The sequence below is a fragment of the Pinus tabuliformis genome, chromosome 4_1 (assembly GCF_031772625.1).
Source record: "Pinus tabuliformis cultivar Carrire ecotype Pingquan chromosome 4_1, CPIR1, whole genome shotgun sequence".
Classification (NCBI taxonomy): domain Eukaryota; kingdom Viridiplantae; phylum Streptophyta; class Pinopsida; order Pinales; family Pinaceae; genus Pinus; species Pinus tabuliformis.
In genome coordinates, this window is record NC_142303.1 from 621760592 (window position 1) to 621783461 (window position 22870).

At 41.7% G+C, this 22870-nt stretch overlaps 1 protein-coding gene across 1 annotated transcript in view; it reads left to right on the forward strand.

Annotated features, from left to right (window-relative positions):
- Nucleotides 1-21319: 21319 nt before the first annotated feature.
- LOC149177557 (uncharacterized) overlaps nt 21320-22870 on the forward strand; it is a 367210-nt gene continuing 365659 nt past the window's right edge. Inside the window, exon 1 of the mRNA XM_089420162.1 lies at nt 21320-21857. Coding sequence (XP_089276288.1) covers nt 21648-21857 — 210 coding nt within the window. The 5' untranslated portion in view covers nt 21320-21647. The remainder of the gene's footprint in view (nt 21858-22870) is intronic.

Sequence of the window (22870 nt, forward strand, 5' to 3'; positions counted from 1 at the left end):
GTAAATTAGGAAGCCAAAAAATAAGTTATTTTTTTATGCCATACCAGAGGCAAAACATGAAGCACAATTGGGAACAAAACTACAAGTACAAATGCATGCAACAAAGGAAGCAAGAATGGAAGAAATAGTTCTTTGTGCTAAACCTGACAATATTTCCAGTGCCCAAGTGAAATACATTGTAGAGCTGGGTTTTACGCCACCAATTGAACCCAATTCACAAGCTCAAATACACTGATTTTTGGTGTTATTTCTAGTGCTAATGGTCTGTTTTGTTGTAGTAGAGTGGTTGAAGCTTTCGATGGGCCCCTACAAGGCATTCCTTCTAAAATGCAACTAGAACATGTCTCCCACTTGAAACTTGTGTGGCGCTCTATGATGATCATGGAGTTATTTGTACATAATATTAGCTTTTTGCAAGATATCATGGACCTATTGGAAGATGTGTCGAATTTCTTCAATAAACTTGGTAGCTTTGTTGGCTCTAGATTAAATCTACATATTCTATCCATGTAGTTGTAAGGGGAAGTGTGACATCAATAAGACCCAATGGTTGAAATCCTAGGCCCACCTGAAAGAGGTCGTGGAAAATTGAGCTATGGAGAGCTCTATTATAGATGTGCTAAACATAAGGGAGACTCTCATCCCATGTGTGAATATGGTTGGAGTTGTACATGAGCAAAATGTTCATGATCATTGTGTTGAAAACATCTATCTGTCCATTCATCTGAGCGTGGAAGACAATTGGTTTGGTGAGCTTGGTGTCCAAAAATGACTAGAGGCTTGACCATAATGCACCAAGGAACCTGCTATCCCAATCTGATATGATGGTATGCGGGATCCCAAACTGTACCCACACCTGTTTGAAGAAAAGTTTGGCAATGGTTTTAATTGTGATACTCTTCTTGTAAGCAATCAAAATGTCCATCTTAAAAAATCTATCAACAACCACAAACACATAGTCATTACTATGCTTGGTAGAAAGAAGGCCATACATATAGTCCATCCATCGAGATGGATTCCGAAGGCTGGTTAGGAGTAGGCAGAGGGTGCACAGGTCTTTATTCTTAATGAATGGTTTGGTAATGACACAGTCAGTGTAGGACCTGATATACTTGCCAACATCTTGTTGAAGATTCAACCAATAAAAATAATTTTGTAGTGTTTCCATTGTCTTCTCCACACCAAAGTGCCCTAGTACCTGACTGTAATGTGCCTCCTAGATCAGTTTGGCATGCTTGCTTGAAGGATCATAAAGGTGTTAAAGGTAACACAACAATGCATCATGGAGGTGGAAGTCCAGAACTTGCTTTCATACCATCAACATCTCGTATGTGGTAGTGAATTTTGAGTCACTATTATATAATTTTGACCACCCAAAGGTATTGTGCCCACAAGAGTTGAGAATTCTAGTTAGTGCCACAACCAAGGGTCGATTGAGGTAGTCTACAACATGATTGTTGCCACCTTTCTTGTATTTGATGTTTAAATGGAATTGTTGTAGGTATGTGGACCATTTCTAAAGACATTCATTTTGTAGCTTCCCTTGTGTCTGTGTAAATTGAAGAGGCATGTGATCCATGTGGATGATCACATCCTTCCCCAAAATATAATGTTTCCATTTCCTGTAAACCTACATGATGGAATACATATCCTTATCATAGGTGGGGTATCTCTATACAGTACTAGAGAGTGTTTCACTATGATATGCCACCATATGTCCTTACTGAATGAAGAATGCACCAATGGCATAGTCAGAGCGTTCTGTCTCAATCTCATATGGTTGTTGCAGGTCTAGCATGGTGAGGACTAGTGAAGAGAAAAGAGAGTGTTTGAGTTTATTGAATGCCTTCTATTATGACTCTGACCAAAAATACTTTTCTTTTGCTCCACCCTTGGTCACTTCACTAAAGGCCCAAGCGATATAAGAGAACCCCAACATGAATATTCGGTAGAAATTAGGAAGGACCAAGAAGTTGCAAAGCTCTATTATAGTTGTTAGGGTTGTCCAATCTCGAATGACTTGGATCTTGGTTGCATCCAGATGCACACCTTTCTCATCAATAATGTAGCCTAGGTATTGGACCTTGTCAACACCGAAGGAGAATTTCCACAAGCTAGCACATAACTTGTTTTGTCACAAAGTGTGAAGGACATGTTGAATATGTTGCAAGCATTTTTCCCAACTCTTGTTGAAGATGAGGATATGATCTAGATATACAACCACAAAAGAGCTGGTGAAAGGCCACAATATATCATGCATCAACCTCATGAAAGTTGCTAGGGCATTTTTTAAACCAAAGGGCATGACTAACCATTCAAAAAGGCCCTTCTTGGATTTGAATGCAGTCTTCCACACATCAGTTGCTTCTATTGGGACTTTGTGATATTCAGACTTCAAGTCAATCATACTCAAGTACTTGGGCCCTTTGCGCTGGTCAAGAAGGTCGTCAATCCAGGGAATTGGGTACCATTTCCTGACTGTGATTTTGTTTAGGGCCTAATGAACAATGCATATTCACCAAGTCCCATCTTTCTTCTACACAAGTACGATTGGACTCCCATAGAGTGAGGAACTTAGTGTGATATGCCCTTTTTGGAGTATCTCTATAATCTCAATCTATCACTTGATTTCCTCATTTTCCATAAGAGAGCTATGATAGATTGACTCATTGGGTAGAGGTATGTCGGGGATTAGATCGATTGAATGCTTCACTTGACAGTGCAGAGGTACCCTAGTGAGCAAGGAGAAGATGTCTTTGTATTCTTCCATAACCTTATCCAGTTTCCTCTGCTGCATGTAGGAGCCATGTGTGGAGGCCATGGATGTGGCCACACTCTTCTCCTTACTTTGAAAGTGAATTGGGAGGAAGATATATTTCCCAGTCTAGGAGATGACCTTATTGCATTGCTTAGAAAAGATCAAAGAAACAGTAGTAGGCGGGGCTACCTTTGGTATCTTGTATAGTTGTATGCCCAAAGTAATAATAACACTACGAGATCTAGACTCATATACAACATGATGCTTCACAAGTATGGTTGGCCTAAGATAAAATCACAAACTTCAAGGGGAGCAACATCATACCTCATCCTTGAAAGGCTTGATGTTGTAGGGCAGGTGACATTGTTGTCTAAAATGAAGATCTCACGCTTGGTAGAGCCCCCTGATGATGTATGGTTACGGGTGTGGTGTTGTCGATAGGGTTAACCGCTTAACGACCTTTACTAAGATGAGGTTCTTTTAACTCCTACTATCGACAATGAAATGCTGTGGAACACCCTTCATCCACATTTGTGAGTGAAAGAGGTGCTCACCTTCCTTTGGATCTTTAGGCTCACTTTGTTGGACCTTGGTGGTGGCAATAGTGGCATTAGGTTTCTCATCAATGATATGTTTCCCCTATTTGAATCTAAGGTTTTTAGCTTGGCCACCAATGACTACCTTACGCGACTTTCATTAGTGATATGAGAGGGGCTCTTGTGGAACTCTCAACACTTTCTTGTGTCTTTCTTTGTCTTCCCATTACCATTCTTTGTTTGTAGCTTAAATGGGTTGTATTGGGATGGTCCACCCTGGCTCTATCCTTTATTCTGTGATGTGGGGATGCCCTTTCCCTACTTCTACTGTGAAGGATTCACAGATCCAAAGTCTCACTTATTCTGTTTAAAATTTTGCTTGATTTTGATAGCATATCGGTATGCTACGCCAAGTGAGGAGATGTCCAAGAACTCCATTTGTGCCTAGATGTACCTGTGCAAACAGGTACTTAAGCACTAGATGTCACTCAAAGTCTTCGATACCCAGCTTGGTGTATAAGGTATGAGAGATATTTGTGAACTTTAGCACTGCTTGGTCCCTTTCTTGTCATAGTGTGGTCCATCTCATGTACCGATATTCATAACTTTCAACAAGGTAATAGCGTTCCTTAACAACATCCCTAAAAGAGTCCCAAGTGGGTGCGAATGGAAGCAATATGGATTCCTCTGTGGCCTTTTTCTTACGACAAGTTTCCCGCCAATCCTTGAGATGGGGGGCAACCTTAAGGAGTGCAAAGGTAATATTTCTCTATCGGAAAAATTGTGGACCCAAAAATAACCTTTTAGTAGATTTAACCATTTGTTTAGAGAACCTGCACCTATCTAGCCTTCAAATATAGGAATATCAAAATTAACCTGTACCTTAAAGAGGGTAGTGCCTCCAAAGTGGCCACTTGATGGAGATGCATCGCATATTAGCATTTGTCAAAGGATTTGAGAAAAATTGTCCATCATCTTGTTCCTTTGTCACTCGAGGGCTTATTCAAGCAACAATTTAATAGGATCTCCTACTGCCTCATCCTTATTTTCTTCTGCCATGCTAGGTCGTCGGAGTCGGTGAGAATGATCTTGCAAGGGCTCAAGCAGCTCAAGTTTCGACTCCTTATACCCTGACCTCGTTGAGGACATGCATAAAAAACCAGATAAAGAGAAAATTGCTCTGATACCACTAATTCAAATTTATGAAGGGAATGAAATTATATACATATTGATAACAAAAGCATATACTAAAACTGGACTTCTATCAATAAATGGAAAATTCTAAATTGTATAAATGCAGAATGAAACCAAATTAGCTCAAATTGTGGTAGCTTATCTCTGAGAAGAGATGTGACAACTACTCACCTTCATCAAATTGCCTTAAAATGATGCTCAAATCACTTTTTATCACAAGGAAGCAATGATAAACCCTAAACATCCAAAAACATAACCCTAGGGGATGAAGCACCAAAGACTTTGGGAAATGATGGGATAAGTTGAAATGTCAACTTCCGAGGGTTGTAACTTTGACATATGATATCCGTTTGGTGCGCACGATAGCCCACTGGAAAGATCTAACCAATAAGTGTGTTTTCTGACTGCACTCGACAATATATGATGTTGAGTGCTAATTTCCCCAGAAAATTCCTTTTAGGGCCTAAAAAAACTCTAGAAGTTCAAGACTTAAAAACTGTAGAAAAAACTACCAAAATGGAAAAATGTGATGTGAGCCAATGGAATAGGTTGGTGGCCACTGATATACATTGGGATCATGTAGGGTCCACATGTCACATCACATGGATGATATCATGGTGTCGGGGGGGTTGGGAGAGGTGAGGGGCATAGTTGTTTTGAAAACCTTCTAATTGGGGCCTTGGCATGACTATTTGAGTGACACATGTTCTGGTGGTTTATCGCTTAGGCATGATTTTAGACCCCCCTGGTTAAACAGTGAAGATTTAGTGCGCTCAACATAACTCCTTGCCATTCAATTTATTAAGTACTATCTGAGGCTGCTAAAGTTGCATGGGAGTTAAACTTAGGTGACAAATAAAAATAAACCTTTATTTCAAATATTTATTTGTTTTAATTAAATAAATCAGTCACACACATTGCAAACTGGATGTTGTTACAAAGAGCCAACGTCTAAATGTTTACACTCATTTACGAACACTACAACATCTCCCCATATTGGGTTGTAGAGCGCCTCTTGATGCAATGAGCCATTCATAAAGTTCATTCAATTATTGATAAAATAATATAAAACACAGATTAAAACATAAATAAATAAAGTATATTTATATTTATACCGATAAGTATGTCTATTTTGTATTAGGGATTCCATAATTTTAATTTAATTATTAATAATTGTTTGGTAGATGTTAGGGGTTTAACCTCCATAGAATATTTTAAGGGCATAGTCTAACTTATAAACGAAATAGCATTTTTTCACAACATTTTTTCTTGTTAATTTTAACCAAGTTTCATGAGAGATTTAAAAACTTGAGTTTAAGTTGTTTAATCTCTAAAATTCGAGTGCCCAAGATGTTTTTTAAGGTACTAAATCCATGTATGCATTCAAAAATGTAATTTAAACAACAAAAATTCACATTCTTGAAATTGTCTCGCCGAATTCCAATGAAAAAAATTATTTCATCTATAAGTTAGATTACGCCTATTTTAAGTAGCATACACAAATCAAAGGTTGAAATTTATCCCAAATGTAGCTATGCCCTTTTTGCTCATCTGATTAAATTAATTAGTTAAATAAAATGTCATATGCACAAGCGTGATATAAAAAGAGTTATGATTTTTTTGGGTATGTGGTATTGATAAACCATGATATTGTAACAAAATCTATTTATAAATTAATAATCTCCATAGTATAGTAGGGATAAACATGTTTTTTCAAATATATATCTTGTTAAGTGAAACAAGTGTTTCTCCTATTGAAGCAATTGCTATGGTGTGAGCCATAAGGTATGTAAAAAAATTTGAGCAAATGGGAGATGACACATGACCTAAGGTTGTGTTTAATGACATAGTGTGCAAAACAAAGAAGACTTGGATGTGGCAAAATAACAAATGGTTTAGTAAATGGGGTATTTGCTTGAGCATGTGTCCCACAAACAATAAAGAGATAAAAGCTTTTGTTATGGATAAGTTCCACAAACATACTTGGGAGAAGGAGCTAGGGAGAAAGAAAAAATACTATATTGAAGAGTTTAATCCCACTCATAATCATCAACAAAAAATGTACATGGGGGCCAATATTTCTTGGAGAGCCAAAATTCTTATTGTTCAACTAAGGACTAATTCTCATCAACTCCGTTGTGAAACAGGGCACTAGAAAAGACCAAAAGAAGTGTGGGAGGAAAAAGTATGTATTTTTTGCTCTTTTAGAAAAGTAGAAACAAAAAGGTATTTCATTTTAGAATGGTAGACCTTCAAAGAGGAAAGTTATGCAGATATTCTGGAAGCTATCTCTTGGGATAATCTATTCAACTAGGGGTTTGTCGAGAAGTTGGGAGTGTTGATTGTGAGACTTCACAGGAAAATCGCCGAATACAAGAGGCAAATAAAGAAGCAATCTGTCCCATAAGCTATCTTTAGCCTCGTGAACATTAAAATAATTTATTTATTTATTTTTGCATATTAATTTTTTTATAATTTAAAATAAAATTATAATTTTTTAATAATATATTATAAAATAAATTCTTTAATATTTATTACACAATCTTCATATCTCAAATATTAAGCAACATGAAAATCTCAACCTATATTTTAAACTTCTAGAAATGAACTAAGTTGTAAGAAAAAAGAAAGAAATTATTTAACGTCCACGAGGCTAAAGATAGCCTATGGGACAAATTGTTTTTTCATCTGCTTAATGTACTCAACCCTTTTTTTGTGAAGCTTCAAAATAAGTGCTCCCATCTTCTCGACAAACCCCTCGCTAAATAGATTATCCCAAGAGTTAGCTGCCCACATATCTGCATAACTTTCCCTGTTGTCTTTGAAGGCCCCACATTCTAAAATGAAATGTTTTTTTGTTTCCACTTTTCTAGAAGAACAAAAAATGTATACTCTTTCCTCCCACACTTCCTTTGGCCTTTTCTTGCGCCTTGTTTCACAACGGAGTTGATGAGAATTATTCCTTAACAGAGCAATAATAATTTTGGCTGTCCAAGAGATATTGGCCTCTATGTATGCTTTTGGTTGATGACTATGAGTGGGATTAAACACTTCAATATAGTAATTTTTCTTTCTTCCTAGCTCATTATCCCAAGTACGCTTGTGGAACTTTTCCATAACAAAAGCTTTTATCTCTTTGTTGTTTGTGGGACACGCGTTCAAGCAAATACCCCATTTATTAAACCATTTTTTATTTTGTTGAATCTAGGTTTTTTGCTCTTGCACAATTTATCATTAAAGACAACCTTATGCCATCTACCCTCTTTCATTTGCTATTTTTTTTTTTAAATACCTTATGACTCGCACCATAACAATTACTTCAATAACAGCAATCCATGTTTCACTTAACAAGATATCATAAGGAACTTCATTTTTAATCTTAAATTTGTTTGTAATCAAATGCTTTTGAATTTTCTCAATTTGTCTCCATTGCATGTCGGATGTACTCCTTGCCCATAGTTCACAACCATAGAGAATCACCGGAATCACTAGAAGCCCAAAAAGAGTTTGAGTGGTTTTCCAGTTCCATAACTCTGCCTCTCTACATGATCCAGGTGGCTCCAGAGACACACACAAGACAAAGAGGGCTTATGGAAGCTCAAAAATCAAAGTGATCAGAATGCTTGCAAACCAGGACCAAAGCGTAGATCTTGTCGTCCTGATTGCAACGATGTGAATGGTTCGTTAATCCGAGCTTGTATGAGGGAGAACGAGCCAGTCAAAGTTTTGGTCAAAGCTAGGTTCTGGGCGAGGTTTAAGTGTCCTACAATTTGACCGACCTTGGGGCATGAAACCTAGCTCCCGAAAGCGGACGAATTTGTTGGATCGTTAATTTGTCTAATATCCCCTATATTAGACAAATTTGAAAAATATGTTATATATATATATATATATATATATAGTGGCGGGCCACCACCCCCAAACTATATAACAAAATTTATATTTAAATATGGCCGACGGGCCATGACCCCCGCCGGCCTCCCCATCCAACCACATAAATCAATGTTAATTTGGGTCGGCGACCATTACCCCGCCGAACCCTCCCTCAACCAACCGCACCACATAACACATTAAAACATTAAATATGAGGTGGGTGGGCCACCTCCGATGGACCTGGCCCACACCCCCAAAACCACCATACCAACGCATATAACATTAATGTGAGGCCGGTAGGGATTGAACCTGCTCGACCCCACCGGGCGGCCCCATATGGTGCATACACCAACCTCCGCGCTATTCAAAACAATACGCCACCAATTAATCCAAAGAACCCCACATCAACATGCCCTGTTTAGTTATTGAATGGTTATGTAATGTAAAAAAAGGAGGGGCGGGATTTGATCCCTGACACCTCCTCCACCATTTACTTTATTTACCAACGCGCCCATGACCAATGTTGGTAACTTTGCCCGAAATTTTATATATAAACTCATTTGTTAGTGCACCTAACAGCATGGAGGAGCATGCACACAGATTGAGGCATGTTTTTTTAATTAATTAATTTGCAGATAGAACCATGATCCAGAGAAGAGGCAGGCGGAACCATGATTGAGCCAATTTTCAGGAGGGCGAGATTTTGCCATTGTCCAAATTGGACAAATTTTATGTCGATCTTACACCTCTCAACGACACGAACTTGATGGCATAGTCAGAATTTTGATATGAGCAGCAGATCTTCAGATGACCCAGAGGAGGGAATCTTTGAGGAATTTAAAAAATTCCTTAAGCCCCAGATTTCCACTTTCTCAGAATTTAGAAATTTGACAGTTGATTTTGCACTATTCGATGCTACAAATCTGATGGTACATTCAGCTTTTCCATTTGATCATTTCAGTGTTCAACCACTTTTCAAAGTGGAGTGCAAGTGTCAACATTCAACGTGCAAGCAACCATTTCGTGAGATTCGACGCCGCGAGATTGATGGTACGACCAGCTTCAGTGGTTTGACATCCTTTTCTTCAGATGGTCCCAGGATGTGAGGTATATGTAATGTGTTCATGTACTTCTTTTTGCTATGAGATGCATTGTGCTGCACAGATCCCTATTTGATGTTTGATGTGGGATCTTGTTTCTTACTTGTCTCATGATTCCTGCATGATGTGATGCAAAATCATTTGTGGGATGTACTTGTTGTCATGATTCATCATGTTCTATTGAGATCCCTTTGTCGTTATGTTGATGGTATACTCACGTGTCGCCATGTGTGATTGCATTGAGATCCCTTTTATGCCATGTTGGCGGGATGTTCATTATCATCATGCATGAGTTTTATGTCATACTAATAGGAGTCCTTTTTAAATGAGAGTTCCTGTAGTGGAATATCTCTTAGAGCCACTCCCGCGTGAGGGCATTTTCCTTGTATGATAGCGACGTCACCTCTTATGTACATCATCACTATTGACAACACTTAATGCAGCGACCTACACCATCTTGACACCGGGGCCCGAAGACGTAGTCCCTCCTGGACGAACTCCGTTATCAACGTCTTGATTTTTATGTTGTTGATGATTGTCATGTTGCTTATTCTTTACAACATGCATTTATGTTCCTTTATGCTATTTTAATTGCAATTCTAATCACATCATGAAACTAAAAAATCTTGGTTAAATCTGGGAGTTGAGTCAATTCAGATTAATTTTGGTATCAGAGCGGTCTTTGCGTGGATGTGAATTGCAAGCATGAACAATGGAACGTGCAGCGACAGAGGATGAAAAAGTGATGTACGAGACCATGCTCAAAATTTCCAAAAGGGTGGAAATAATGTATGAAACTCTACAAAAAGAGACAAAGGAAAATGAGCAATTGCAGCTTCAGTTGTGAGCCATGAAAGAGGCCCTCGAAGCACTGAAGCACAACAACCAAAACCTTCAAACAGAGAAGGATGAGGCCTTGGAAAAGCTACAGCGTGACCCATGTGAGGTAAAAAGTGATTCTCTAAATTCATGTATGTGTCCTGATGATGATTTCATTGTTTTCGAAAATCATATTACAAGAATTGGCTCCAAACTGTTGAAGAGAATGGGGTATGAAGGAAAAGGCTTGGGTGTTAATGGCCAAGGCATTGTCAACCCCATAAAAGTAGAAGAATTACCCGTCAGGCATGACTTGGGTATGTCAGAAAGGAAGTTGGGGAATGCGCCGAGACAACTAGCGAACCACCAACAACAGATGATGAGAAGCCCTCATCAGTTCTTTCCAAATCGACAGAGGAGGTAAAATATGTTGACTTCCTTTTGGTTTCGTCTTCACATAGTATGATTTATGTTGGAGATGTGGAGATACCAATTACAGGGACAAAGATGAGGCTCCTTACCAAGATGAGGTGGAAGGAGGAGAAAGAACTTGGTGTTAATAACCAAGGCATAACTCAATCATTGGAGGTTGTGCAGAGACCTCAATTTGCAGGCTTGGGATACACCGAAGGAGAATGCTCGAAGGTGTCAAATTCTTCCGAGACATCGTTGAGGAAAGAGAATGATGGGAACACATCCCCATCATCCCATGGTAGAGTCCATTGCAGGGAAGGAGCCAAGGCAAGCTCTCATTACCATACTTACACCAGAGACAACAAGGAAAGGTATAACTAGTCTCGACATTCGAATGTTCATTTTGATTATAATCATGTTTTTAATGATGGACATAAATCAAGACATCAAAAAAACATGTACCTTTTGTGGATTACATAACCATACATTTTCTAAGTGTTGGAAAAGAATAGCAATGCACAAAAGGAGGAGGCATGAAAGACCCTCTCAACAGTGGGTAAAGAAACATGTTAAGCAGATATGGAGGAAGAAGATGTATTGCAATCATTGCAATAGAGGTGGTGATCAAAGAGCCACATATTGGGGGCTCCTTCCAGAGTAATGCCTTAAAGATAAAGTGTCGGTGCATGAACCAGGCGAAACAATTGCTCATCAAGAAAAACCACCACAGGGGAATGACCCATTCACATTGATAAGTGAAAAATGGTTTCTAGATATGTTAGCTTGTCATGGTCATGCTTTTGTAAATCATTTGTTGCATTTTAAAATGTAAAAGTGATGATGTGTTTTCCATCACTTGTTCAGCAATAGTGATGTCTCGTCTTATTTTGTGTTGCATGATAAAATGTGAAAGCGATGACGTGTTTCCATCACTTGTCAAGACAAAAATAGTGTTTGGTCTTATTATGTAAATCATGTGTTGCAGTGATGATGTGTTTTTCCATCACTTGTTGAAGCAACAATGATATGTTGGCCTTGTTTTCATAGCTGGGGTATTGTTTCCAGTTTGATGTAAACTTGACCACCGAGTATGTGTTATAAACTCGTGGCAAGTATGGGATGCTTGGGTCATTAGTTGGTCATGTAAGACAAGCATCTAATTTGCAAAAACAATGTACTACAGGTTGCAGAGGTTGCAGGTGTCGGCTCATCTTTTAAGGCTCAAAAGAACAAAGGTGAAAGAGATGGAAGCGAGACCTTTTTCAGGACGCTTGTAATGCAGACAAGGTACAGAGGAGCTACAGATTATTTTTCATGCTTTTGGAGGACCAAAAGCTTCTCAGCGGGGAGGATTGATCCAGGTGGCTCCAGAGACACACACATGACAAAGAGGGCTTATGGAAGCTCAAAAATCAAAGTGATCAAAATGCTTGCGAACCAAGACTAGAGTGTAGATCTTGTCGTCTTGATCGCAACGGTGTGAATGGTTTGTCAACCCGAGCTCGTATGAGGGAGAATGAGCCAGTCAAAGTTTTGGTCAAAGTTGGGTTATGGCCCAGGTTTAAGTGTCCTACAATTTGACCGACCCCGGGGCATGAAACCTAGCTCCCGAAAGTGGGCGAATTTGTTAGATTGTTAATTTGTCTGATATCCCCTATACTAGACAAATTTGAAAAATATGTTTTATAAATATAAATATAAATGAGGTGGCGGGCCACCACCGCCGCCACCTCCAAACCATATAACAAAATTTATATTTAAATATCGCTGATGGGCCATGACTCTCGCCGGCCTCCCCATCCAACCACATAAATCAATGTTAATTTGGGTCGGCGACCATTACCTCGCTGAACCCTCCCTCAATCAACTGCACCACATAACCCATTAAAACATTAACTATGGGGTGGGCGTGCCACCTCTAGTGGACCTAGTCCACACCCCCAAAACCACCATACTAACGCATATAACATTAATGTGATGTCGGCGGGGATCGAACCCGCTCGGCCCACATTGTGGGGGCCGGCCCCATATGGTGCTTACACCAACTTCCGCGCTATTTAAAACAATACGCCACCAATTAATCCAACGAACCCCACATCAACGCGTCCCGTTTAGTTATCAAACGGTTATGTAATGTAAAAAGGGAGGGGCAAGATTTGATCCCCCGACCCCTCCTCCACCATTTACTTTATTTATCAACGTGCCAACGACCAATGTTGGTAACTTCGCCCGAAATTTCATATATAAACTCATTTGTCAGTGTGCCCAGCATCATGGAGGAGTGGAGGAGCGCGCACGCGGATCAAGGCGTGTTTTTTGTTAATTAATTAATTTGCAGGTGGAACCATGATCTAGAGAAGTGGTAAGCAGAACCATGATTGGACCAATTTTCAGGAGGGTGAGATTTTGCCATTGTCCAAATTGGACAAATTTTATGTTGATCTCACACCTCTCAGCGACACAAACCTGATGGTGCAGCCATAATTTTGATCTGAGCAACAGATCTTCAGATGACCCGAAGTAGGGAATCTTTGAGGAATCTAGGGGGAATCTAAAAGCTTAAACCCAGATTTCCACTTTCTCAGAATTCATAAATTTGACAGTCGATTTTGCACTATTCGACGCCACAAATATAATGGTGCATTCAAATTTTCCATTTGGTCATTTCATTGTTCGACCCCTTTTCAAAGTGGAGTGTAGGTGTCAGCGTTCAACGTGCGAGTAGTCATTTCATGAGATTCGACGTCGCGAGATTGATGGTATGACTAACTTCAACAGTTTGACATCCTTTTCTTCAGATGGTCCCATGATGTGAGGTAAATGGAGTGTGCTCATGTACTTCTTTTTGCTATGAGATGCATTGTGCTGCATAGATCCCTGTTTGATGTTTGATGTGGGATCTTGTTTCTTACTTGTCTCATGATCCTTGCTTGATGTGATGCAGAATCGTTTGTGGGATGTACTGGTTGTCATGATTCATCATGTTCTGTTGAGATCCCTTCGTCGTTATGTTGATGGGATACTCATGTGCCACCATGTATGATTGCATTGAGATCCCTTTTATGCCATGTTGGCAGGATGTTCATTATCATCATACATGAGTTTATGTCAAACTCATAGGAGTCCTTTTTGACTAAGAGTTCCTATAGTGGAATACCTCTTGGAGCCACTCTTGCGTGAGGGCATTTTCCTTGTATGATAGCGACATCACCTCTTATGTATATCATCACTATTGACAACACTTAATGCAGTGGCCTGCACCATCTTGAAACTGGGGCCCGTAGACGTAGTCCCTCCTGGACGAACTCCGTTATTAACGTCTTGAGTTTTATGTTTCTGATGATTGTCATGTTTCTTCTTCTTTACAACATGCATTTATGTTCCTTTATGCTATTTTAATTGCAATTCTAATCACATCATGAAAGTAAAAGATCTTGGTTAAATCCGAGAGTTGAGTCAACTCGGAACACTACACCTATTTTGAAAAGCATAAAATGCTTTCCAACCCCTCAAAGTTCTTTTCTTTCTACAACCATTCCAGCTTAGATTTTTGTTGAAGTCAATTCCGAGGTATTTGTAATCCGCAACTTCTTCCAGAATGTTGCCTTCAAAGTAGAACTTATGCTGGTTATGTTTTCTTTTCTTAGAGAAGACCACTATTTTCGTTTTGCTGATATTGATTTGCATCCCCACACTTCTACAAAAATGCTCAAGGGATAATAAGTGCTCGTGCAAACCAAGAGCCGATTTAGCAATCAGAATAAGGTCATCTGCATACAAAAGAAGCCTTATAACAAACTTGCCCAAATAGATACCATCACCCCCTTGCGAATTTAACCACTCCTCAAGCTTGTCAATATATAAACCAAAAAGGGTAGGACACAGTGGGCAACCTTGCTTGACCCCGATATCGCTTCTAAAACTTTCAGAAATGCGTGCTGAAGTTCTAATTTTGACTTTCACCTCTTCATACAGCCTATGCACAACTGCTCTCAAATGTTTAGGAACCCCAAGTTCCTCCATTCTGTGCCAAAGCTTATCCTTAGGAACTAAGTCAAATGCTTTTCTGACATCAACAAAGCAACAAAAGACTTCTTTCTTTTTCTCCCAAACTTTTTCAATGATGTGCCTTAAAGTTATACAATGATCAACTGCGAAATGTTTAGGTCTAAAACTTGCTTTCCCTTTAGCATGCTTATCTCTTTCTTTTGCCCACTTGCTAATTTTGTTTTCTAGCATGCTTCCAAATAGCTTTGCAAACAAAGGGTTTATCATGATGGTCTTACAATTGGAGGGATTATTGATGTCACTGCTCTTGAAAAGAGGTATTCCCAGACTAGTTGTCCAATATGTGGGGAGTCATTGTTGTATGATGTTGTTGAAGATTTTTGTACTGTGAGGTGCAAGAATCTTTGAACCCCACTTTAGATATTCTACTTGGAGTTTAGCTAAGTCTTGTGCTTTTCCAACTCCTAATTTCTTGATACCCATCTCTACCTCTTACTCTTGACCATGTAAAAAGTCAACCTTAAGAACCTCCTCATAGAGTTGTATCGAGGGTGCAATCAGGAAGCTCCTATTTCCACCCCTATTGAAAAGTAAATGTGCCCTGACATGCACCCGATATAACACGATATAACACGTCACTATTTTTTTTTCTCTCTCATCACCGCGCGGCATGTTTATCGTGTTATATCGGGCCCATGACAGGGGCATTTACTTTTCAATAGGGATGGATGATCCAGATTTAAACAGGAACGCAACAAATTACAGAGATAACCATATACACAAATATGCAGCGGAAATAATACTTCATTTCATTAATGGAAAATACTGAAATATGCTTACAGACAGAAATGGAAATAAACTAGCTAGGGCGATGGTAGCTTATCTCTGAGAAGAGATGTGAGGGCTACATGCCTCTGAACTGTGTTACAATGAGGCTCGAAGGCCTATTTATTGTTGAGAAACAATGGAAAAACCCTTAACATTCCAAAACCTAACCCTAGGAGATGAAACGCCAAACTGTGGGCCCCGTTTGGGGGTAAGTTGGTACATCAACTTCCCGGGGTCGTAACTTTGGCATATGATCTCCGTTTGAAGCGTACAATAGCTCATTAGAAAGATCTATCCGAGCACTATCATTGTTGGAACAGGCAACACGAGTCTATTGCCCTCGGATTCCCCAAAAAACGTCGTTTAGGGCCTCAAAATGGCTCCGGAAGTTCAGGACCCGAAAAACTGCTAAAAATAGTAAGTTGTGCTACAATTAAGGAAACTGAAAATGCTGAGAAAGACAATGGTGGGGGTCCAGGTGGACTTGGCAGGTGGCCACCAATATCCACCTGGATCATTCCTCCCCCCTTAGGAAGCAATGGTCCCCATTGCGTTGAGCTCCTCCATGAGATGAGGAAACTTCTGCTGAACTTGTTCCCTGGTGAGCCACTTGCCCTGCTGAAGGAGTTGGCCCGCTTTGACAACTCGATACAGTTGGATATTCTGTTGGCGAGTGTTCTTGATCTGTGTGTCCATGATCCGATCAGTTGCAGCTTGTTCCATGCAATCTGGATTTAATTCTGTGGGTTTGAGCTGTTCTGCAATGTCGGATGTGTCTAGCAATGGTGGAAAGTATGGCCGAAGGCGGTCCACATTGAATACTGGATGCAGGCCAAGGAATGGGGGAATGCTGAGCTCAAATGCATTGTCTCCCATAGCCTTAGTAATGGTGTAAGGACCATATCGGAGTGGTCTCAATTTCCGATAGGCTCCAGTAAGGCGTTCCTTTTGCAAATGCAACCAGACTTTGTCGCCCACCTGAAACTTGTGTGGCACCCGATGTTGATCATGTCGCTGCTTGTACTTGGCATTTGATTTCTCAAGAATGTCATGGACCTGCTGGCGAATATGTTGGATGCGCTCAATGAAGCTGGTGGCCTTATCTGTTTCGGACTGGACATGAGCTGAATTCATGTGAGTAGCTGCAAGTGGCATGGCCACATCAATGGGGCATAGTGGCTGGAATCCCAAACCCACCTGAAAAGGGCTATGGCCAGTGGAGCTGTGAAGAGCTCGGTTGTAGCTGTGTTGAACGTAGGGGAGGCTCTCGTCCCATGTGCGTGGATGCTTTGAGTTATACATGCGCAGAATGTGCACAATCATCCTATTGACAACCTCTGTCTGGCCATCAGTTTGAGGATGGAAGGCTGTGGACTTCGTGAGTTTGGTGTCCAGCATTGACCAGAGACTGGACCAAAAGGTGCTGAGAAACCGACTGTCCCGATCTGAGATGATAGACTGTGGGATCCCAAAGTGCACCCACACTCGTTCAAAGAAGAGTTTAGCAGTGGCTTCTGCTGTGATATTCTTCTTGCAGGCCATCATAATGGCCATCTTTGAGAACCTGTCGACGACCACAAAAACACAGTCATTTCCATGCTTAGTGGAAGGAAGGCCTGACATGTAATCCATGGAGATGGATTCCCAAAGTCGACTAGGGGTAGGCAACGGGGTATAGAGGCCTTGCTTCTTAATGGTCGGTTTGGCAATGGCACAGGCAGTACATGATCGAATGTACTTCCCAACATCCTGTCGAAGATTCGGCCAATAGAAATAGTTTTGCAGTACTGCCACTGTTTTCTCGACCCCGAAATGCCCAACAGCCCGACTGTAGTGTGCTTCCCAAATCATCTTGGCACGCTCGCTTGAAGGAACACAAAGGTGACCGAGGTGGCATAATAGGGCATCTTGGAGGTGAAAATCTGCAACCTGCCGACCCTCCAAGAGTGTCTGGTATGTGTGGCCGAATTCTGGGTCGCTTTTGTAGAGAAGTGGCCAATCAGAAGTCTCGTGCCCGCAAGAGTTGAGCACGGTGGTTAGCGCCATGATCGGTGGTCGACTGAGGCAATCTGCAACATTATTGGTGCTGCCCTTTTTATACTTGATATTCAAGTGAAACTGTTGCAGGTATGTAGACCACTTCTGATGGCGATCATTCTGCAATTTCCCTTGGGTCTGTATGAACTGCAGAGGTCGGTGGTCTGTGTGGATGACCGTTTCCTTCCCCAAAATGTAATGCTTCCATTGTCGGCAGGCCTGTACAATGGAATACATCTCTTTATCATAAGTGGGGTACTTCCGGACTGTGTCTGAAAGTGTTTCACTGTGATATGCCACTGGATGTCCATGTTGAGTAAGGACTGCCCCAATAGCATAGTCAGAGGCATCTGTCTCGACCTCAAATGGTTGTTGTAAATCTGGTAACGCGAGCACTGGTGTCGTGCAGAGGCGATCCTTCAACTCCCTGAATGCCTTCTGTTGAGATTCAGACCAAAAGAATTTTGCTTTCGCCCCGCCCTTGGTGACTTGACTCAAGGGCCAAGAAATATGAGAAAATCCCAACACAAACCTGCGGTAGAAGTTGGCAAGACCTAGAAAGCTGCGGAGCTCTGTTAGAGTGGTTGGAGAGGGCCAATCCCGAATGACTTGGACCTTGGCTGGATCGACATGCACCCCCTGTTCATCAATGATGTATCCCAGATACTGAACCTCGGTCATGCCAAAAGTGCATTTCTCCAAATTGGCACATAGCTTGTGTTGCCGCAGTGTTTGGAGAACCTGTCGGATGTGTTGGAGGTGCTCTTCCCAACTCTGGTTGAAGATCAGAATGTCATCCAAGTATACTACTACAAAGGAGTTGGTGAATGGCCGCAAGATGTCATCCATTAGCCTCATAAAGGTTGCAGGAGCATTCGTCAATCCGAAAGGCATGACCAACCATTCGAAGAGGCCCTCCTTGGATTTGAAGGCAGTCTTCCACACATCTGAGGGTTCAATTGGTACCTGGTGATATCCTGACTTCAGATCGATCTTGCTGAAATATTTCGCCCCCTTTAGTTGGTCTAGGAGGTCATCAATCCGCGGGATCAGGTACCTATTACGGACAGTGATCTTGTTCAACGCCCGATAGTCAATACAGAGTCTCCACGTCCCATCCTTCTTCTGTACCAACACTATCGGGCTCCCACAGGGCGAAGAACTCGGACGGATGTGACCTTTCTGCAGGAGCTCCTGAATCTGCCTCTTGATTTCATTGTTCTCCAGAACGGAGCGCCGATAAATTGGTCCATTGGGTAGCGGCGCACCTGGGGTCAGATCGATGGAGTGCTTGACTTGACAGTGCAGAGGAACCCCTGCTGGGGAGGTGAAGATGTCTTCGTACTCCTCCACAATCTTGTCCATCTGTAGCTGCCGTGCAGAGGGACCCCGTTTGGAGGCCGCGGCCACTGTCTTCTTCTTCCCTTGAGGGCGTATCATCAGGAAAACAAATTTCCTGGTTTTGGAAATGATCTTACTGCATTGTTTTGCAGTAATCAAAGAGATGGCGGTAGGTGGTGCTACCTCTGGTATCCTGAACAACTTATTTCCCAATGTAATAATAACAGCACGGGGCCTTGATTCATACACAACATGTCGCTTCCACAAGTATGGTTGTCCTAGTAATACATCACAAACTTCAAGGGGAGCAATGTCACACAATACCTCATCCGTGAAGGGCTTGATGTTGTATGGAAGGCGACACTGCTGGCTCACGCGAAGATCTCGCCCTTGGTGAAGCCACCCAATGGTGTATGGTTGTGGATGTGCTGTGGTCGGTAAGCCCAACCGCTTCACGACCTCTGCCGAAATGAGGTTCTTTTGACTCCCGCTATCAACAATGAACTGTATCGGGGAGCCCTTTACCCACATCTGGGAGTGGAAGAGACGCTCCTCCTCCTCTGGATCTTCGGGTTCATTTTTCTGGATCTTTGCGGTAGCAACAGTGGCGCTGGGATCCGCATCAATGATCTGCTTCCCTTTTTCATACCCCTTATCGGGTTCTGACTCAGAGTCGGAACATGCATCTGATTCTGAAACCTTTAGCTCAGCCACCAGTGACTGCTTGGCCCGACACTCACTTGTGTTGTGAGTGGAGCTCTTATGGAACTCGCACCATTTTCCAGTGTCCTTTCTCGGCTTCGCGGCGTTGCTCTTTGCTTGCAGCTTCGGCTGGTTGTCTTGGGCTGTCCCGCCTTGGCTTTGTCCTTTGTTCTGTGGTTTAGGGGCACCTTTCCCCTGCTTTGGATTCGCAGATCCAAAGTCTCGCTTCTTTTGTTTAAACTTCTGCTCGACCTTGACGGCATACCGGTATGCTGCGCCGAGCGAGGGGATGTTTAGGAACTGTATTTCTTCCTGGATGTACTTGTGCAGGCAGCCACGGTATTTGAGTATCAAATGTTGCTCCGAATCCTTGATACCCAACTTTGTGCGAAGGGTATGGAAAAGATTGGTGAACTCCGGCACGTCTTGGTCCCTTCCCTGCCGCAGCGTGGTCCACTTTATGTATTCATCCTCATAGCTTCCGACAGGGTAGTACTGCTCCTTGATGGCATCCCGGAACGAATCCCAGGTGGGTGCGGCTGAAAATAGTGAGCCAGTACTTTCATCCTTCTGCTCGCAGTAGGTTTCCCACCAGTCCTTGACGTGGGGGGCTGCTTTGAGAAGAGCAAAAACAATCTTTTCCCGACTCGAAAATTCATGAACAGAAAAATAACCCTCTAGCAGATTTAACCATTTATCTACGGCATCGGCGTCTATCTGACCCTCGAATATGGGGATTTCGAAATTAACTTGTACCTTAAAGGGTGTGGCGTTTCCAGAGGAGCTGCTGGAAGCCGATGCGCCGCTTCTGGGTAGCCGCTGAAGGATCTGCGCAAAGCTGTCCATCATCGCGTTCCGTTGTCGCTCGAGCGCTTCTTCGAGCAAGATTTTGATGGGATCTCCTGCCCCCTCGTCTTTCTTCTCGTCCGCCATGGGAGGCCGTCGGGATTTGCGAGGCTGGTCTTGCAAAGGTTCAACCAGTTCAAGCCCTAACTCCTTATATCCCGACCTTGTTGGGGACATGCAAAGAAAAACAGAGAAAAAGCAGACCGCTCTGATACCACTGATCCAGATTTAAACAGGAACGCAACAAATTACAGAGATAACCATATACACAAAGATGCAGCGGAAATAATACTTCATTTCATTAATGGAAAATACTGAAATATGCTTACAGACAGAAATGAAAATAAACTAGCTAGGGCGATGGTAGCTTATCTCTGAGAAGAGATGTGATGGCTACATGCTTCTGAACTGTGTTACAATGAGGCTCGAAGGCCTATTTATTGTTGAGAAACAATGGAAAAACCCTTAACATTCCAAAACCTAACCCTAGGAGATGAAACGCCAAACTGTGGGCCCCGTTTGGGGGTAAGTTGGTACATCAACTTCCCGGGGTCGTAACTTTGGCATATGATCTCCGTTTGACGCGTACAATAGCTCATTAGAAAGATCTATCCGAGCACTATCATTGTTGGAACGGGCAACACGAGTCTGGAAGTTCAGGACCCGAAAAACTGCTAAAAATAGTAAGTTGTGCTACAATTAAGGAAATTGAAAATGCTGAGAAAGACAATGGTGGGGGTCCAGGTGGACTTGGCAGGTGGCCACCAATATCCACCTGGATCAATGGAAATAGGAGTTTCCGTGCAATCATAGGGAAAAAGTCAACCTTAAAAACCTCCCCATAGAGTTGTCTCGAGGGTGCAATCATAGAGTTGTCTCGAGGGTAATGCACGCCAACAAACCCTAGTTTCTTGAGCGTTTGCTTACACCCGGATCCGAGTATCTGCCAGTTCACAGCCCTTCCAAATTGTTTTTCGTTGACCGTTCCAAAAAACCAAATCTCCCTTGCTTTCCACCCTTCTCGGGGAATGCAATTGTATATATTTCACCCTTCCACAGGAAATAACGGTGAGAGTTGAGTAACCAGAGGTCCTTCGGTGCTGCTTCATGTATGTAAGCGCACATATTTCCGTGCAAGTGAGCAGCCAATATCGCTGATACCTGAGCCGCTGAGATTAAGAGGGGAGCATTATGGGTTCCTATATTCTTCTCAGGGACCAAGATATTAATTCTGCGGATTCCACATACTCTAAGGTCGAAGAAAATCGATCTGACATTGAATCAGAGCTTGCTAAACGCCTTTCAAACTCGAAGCTCGATGGCGCTGGAAATGGAGCCAATGCAGCAGACGCTAAGCAGAGGCTTAAATCTCTTGACATTTTCCGGGGCTTAACTGTCGCGGTGCGGCTTCAATTCCTGTTATTCAGCCATTTACTTACTTGCAATTACAATGGCTTGCAGTCCGATCCTAATTTGGGCTTTACTAATTTATTTCGTTTTGATGGGCTGTCATGTCTAGGAAAAATTCAGGATGGATTATTGGATCAATAACTAGAAAGATAGAAGTGACAAATGCAAATTGTAGAAGAAACCATATTTACATTTTTGTATGATGTTAGATTCATTATCTCTACCTTCATCTCGATTGATGGCAAATAAAATTTGTTGAAATTCAAATTGTCTGGGGTTTTACACAACCAGTCCCCCTGTACAGTATGTTCAACGAGTCTTGAACGCTCGCCAATCCACGACAGCATTCACTTTTCGCTCCTTGAATTTAGGAACACACACCACGGTCTTCAAATAAATATTTCTGGAGCAAGTAAATTATAATAAGGTGAAGCTGTCGATGTGGTCTATGACAAGTCGGAGCAATTGTCATAATAATTACCCTGTTCGAAACTAGATGAGAGCCTTTACTGTGATATTGTGGTTTACCAGGGCTTTCCCTATTGTGAATTCATGTCAATGCAGTCAGCGCTGGTTTAGTGCTATTGCATTGGTGCTGTTATGGTGACCTCCACGTTCATGCAGTCTTTGTGGATGAGGCTAGTTGTAAGTCCTGGGTGACTTTGACAGAACATATGTCCTTCAATTACTGCTTCATAGCCCAAGGTCATTGAATTGTAGAGCCTACTTCATAGCCAAAGGTCATTGAATGGTAGAGCCGATCTTCTAAGGAGTTCTATCCTTTCCAGTCAAAACAGTTCGACCGACCAAAATAAAATATTAGTGTCACAGTGATGGGTAGATTTAATCAAGGTCAATTTGGTAGAGCCGATCTTGTAAGGAGTTCAACCGTTTCCAAGTCAAAACTGTTCGATCGACAAAAATAAAAAATTAGTGTCACAGTGATGGGTAAATTTAATCAAGGTTAATTTGGTTTAGTTCTTGTGATTGAGAGGAGAAGTTTT